This window comes from Nematolebias whitei, chromosome 7 (assembly GCF_014905685.2).
Source record: "Nematolebias whitei isolate Nwh7 chromosome 7, NemWhi1, whole genome shotgun sequence".
NCBI lineage: Eukaryota > Metazoa > Chordata > Actinopteri > Cyprinodontiformes > Rivulidae > Nematolebias > Nematolebias whitei.
The window spans coordinates 51,439,966-51,443,520 of NC_056504.1; the positions used below are offsets into that span (position 1 = coordinate 51,439,966).

General features: G+C 40.4%; 1 protein-coding gene across 1 annotated transcript in view; it reads left to right on the forward strand.

The window, feature by feature from the left end:
* LOC119412900 (glutamate receptor-interacting protein 2) overlaps window positions 1-3,555 on the forward strand; it is a 153,335-nt gene that overhangs the window by 94,019 nt on the left and 55,761 nt on the right. The window contains exon 5 of the mRNA XM_037679936.1: window positions 2,345-2,352. Coding sequence (XP_037535864.1) covers window positions 2,345-2,352 — 8 coding nt within the window. The remainder of the gene's footprint in view (window positions 1-2,344; window positions 2,353-3,555) is intronic.

Below are 3,555 nucleotides of genomic sequence, written 5' to 3' on the forward strand. Positions count from 1 at the left end.
GAGACCTGTCCAGGTGTCCCTGTGATGGACTGAGACCTGTCCAGGTGTCCCTTTGATGGACTGGAGACCTGTCCAGGTGTCCCTTTGATGGACTGGAGACCTGTCCAGTCCCCCACCTCACGCACAATAACTGCTGGATATGAGGACCAGTGACCCCTGCAACCCAGAAAGGAAGAAGTGGGTAAAGATAATAGATGTATGTATGGATGGATGTATGGATGGATGGATGGATGGATGGATGTATGGATGGATGGATGTATGGATGGACGCAGCCTTGAGCCATCTTCTTCACTATACAAAATCCATCCATCTATCCATTATCTTTATCCGCTTATTCCATTTTGGGTCACGGGGGTCGCTGGTGCCCATGTCCAGCAATCACTGTGTGAGGGGCGGGGGACACCCTGGACAGGTCTCCAGTCCATCACAGGGACACATAGAGACAAACGAGACAAACAACCATTCACTCTCTCACTCACACCTAGGGACAATTTAGAGTTACCAATCAGTCTAACATGCATGTTTTTGGACTGTGGGAGGAAACCGGAGTACCTGGAGAAAACCCACACATGCACGGAGAGAACATACAAACTCCACCCAGAAAGGCCCCTGGACCGGGGTTTGAACCAGGGACCTGCTCGCTGAGAGGCAGCAGCTCTACCAGCTGCACCACCGTGCTGCCCTACTATACAAAATAATTATTATAGTTTAATTTTCCAACAGAGCAGTGATTGTTGGCAGATACAGAAAGATTGCAAGAAGTTGTCTCACAGAAAACTTATGGTTCTGGACTCGAACATGTTTCATACTGACGATCCTCTGATGGATAAATACTTGGAGTTTTTAAAGTTGTTCAGTCTCACACTCTGAAAACAAAGTTTGAGATCATCAGAACTAAAGCAGTGATCATCTTTAGTCCCTCATCTTCCTCCTTTTCCACCCCCGATACCCGATCCATACAGGCTGCAATTAACCACAACAGACGAGCCATTAACCACTCTAATTACTGCTTGTTCCTTCGTTTGATGCGCCGTCTGTGTGGGCGGCAGATATCTGTGTGCGTGTGTGCATGTGTGCGTGCGTGTGTGTGCTTGTGCGTGTGTAGTTTTGTGGGAAAACGGTTTCACAAAAATCTCCAAAGACAAATTCTAAAAGTTTGAGAGAATTTCAGAGTAAACTGGACACAAACGATTCTCCTCTTCCATCCTTTTGTTTGTGTCTGTTGTTTACTTTGTCTGTGGACTAGTTATTGAATAGATGGGGGGGTGGGGGGGTTGTGAGGAGGTGTGTGTGTGTGTGTGGGGGGGGGGGGGGGGGGGGTATTGCTACAGTCAAACTGTTTGCCTGCACCATCACAGACAATGGTTAATTATGCTTCTTCAGAGAGAGCAGAATCATAAAGGCTGCAATCATACGCCTTAGTATTCACAAATTCTTATTGTTCAGGTTCAGTGTGAGGTGTGTACATGTGTGTGTGTACATGTGTGTGTGTGCATGTGTGTGTGCGTGTGTGTGTGCATGTGTGTGTGTGCATGTGTTTATTGTGGCACACACAAACATGCACAGATACAATAGGGACAAAGTTGTGTTTCAAAATGGTGAAGGAATCATAAAACTATTTTAAAAAAGTAACATCTGAGATTTTAAACCAACTTCAACAGATTTTCTGCATCTATCTGGAGCATTTAAAGAAAATAAAAGACTGCATGCACTTAAATATTGAATTTATTTCAATTTATGTGCATTTTAAAAGACATGCACATTCTAATATAGCAAATGAGCAGAAAATGAATATGAGAACCTATGGCATATTTATAACTGCACTTCATGTTTTATTATCCATAGCAGGTTTTTATAGACGGCGGGTTTAAAAATATGATAATAAATGATACGTAGAAAGGTTACATTTTTAAGTGTTACATTTTAAAGTGTTACATTTTAAAGTGTTACATTTTAAAGCCCCAGAATTAGACACAAAGTGCTCTGCATTACAAATTAAGTCAAATAAAAACAGAATAAAACGAATCTCAACAAAAGATCTTACAAAAATAAAACTGACACATTCAAGAGTTTGCTTTCTTGTGAGCGTTGGATATTTCTGTCATTTATCATCTGCTGTGATCAGAGTGGACAGGGGTGCCACCAAAGGGGGGTAAAGGGAGGCCATTTCACAAACCCCCCACTTCCACCCCAGTCTTTTTTATCATCCAGAGTTTTTGCTTTATGTGCATTTTTGGAATGAACAGAACATGAAACATGAAAGAAACTGTTTTTTTATTTTTTTTATTGTGTAGATTATATTATGTTATTTTGTTAAATAAATAAATGAATAAAGACAAGCTAGTCTCCCTGGTGAAAGACAACAAATCTGAGCTGAACAAAACAAAATATCATGGTGCAGAAGGCCAATATTTTCATATGAGAACAAATTAGATAATTTGCATTATTTTAATAAATATACATTTACACGGGAAGAGGACAAGTTTGAACATATTAATTGTAGAAGAAAAGAAAAGTAGTCCCGTGTCAGAAGGTGTTTCAGTTATAGAAAGCTCAGACATGAATGTGTAATTGTTCTGGTGTGCTGACGAGCAGCTGAAAAGTTTCTGAGGCTAAACCGTCGTCTTTATCTGCAAGATGCTATGATTGATGTTTAAATCTGTTTTAGGTGGTTAAAAAGAGTTGTGTTGGTTCAAACAAAGTCACTTTATCAAAGCAAATAAAATGTCTTCACTCGAGGCTCAATGAGACTAACCGGTAGAAATAAAGCTTGAATGAAAAATAACCATGTACATGGCAGCAGCCTCCCATGGAGTGCACTTATTCAACAATTCAACCATTTTATGTTTTCGTTCACATTTTTTTAACCAGAATACAACAAAACCTTTTGTCATTCTGTGTTTTCCTTTTTGTTCTTTTTACTTTAATTAGTTTTTTGAAGCCATAGGAATTTATTCAGCAACTGAGACCTACAAGGACTAAACATGTTCCTCTTATTCTTCGTGAATGATGCAGTGAACCCAAACATCCTACGAGCTGGATGACACGCTGAACCAACCGAAATGTTTAATTCATGTGTTCCATGAAGGAACTAGTGTCGGTGAAAACATCTTAACAAAGTGACTCCAGAACCGGAAACAAGCGCCTGAAGGAACGTAAGCGTTTGCAGAAGGGTTTCAAAATGTGCTGCTAATGTGTGCTAACGTCATGCTAACATCATGCTAATGCCATGCTAACATCATGCTAATGCCATGCTAATGTCATGCTAACGTCATGCTAACGTCATGCTAACGTCATGTTAATATCGTGTTATATCATGCAAACGTCATGCTAACGTCATGCTAACGTCATGCTAACGTCATGCTAACGTCATGCTAATGTCATGCTAACATCATGCTAACATCATGCTAACATCATGCTAACGTCATGCTAACGTCATGCTAACGTCATGCTAACGTCATGTTAACGTCATGCTAACGTCATGCTAGCGTCATGCTAACATCATGCTAACATCATGCTAACGTCATGCTAACATCATGCTAACGTCATGCTAAC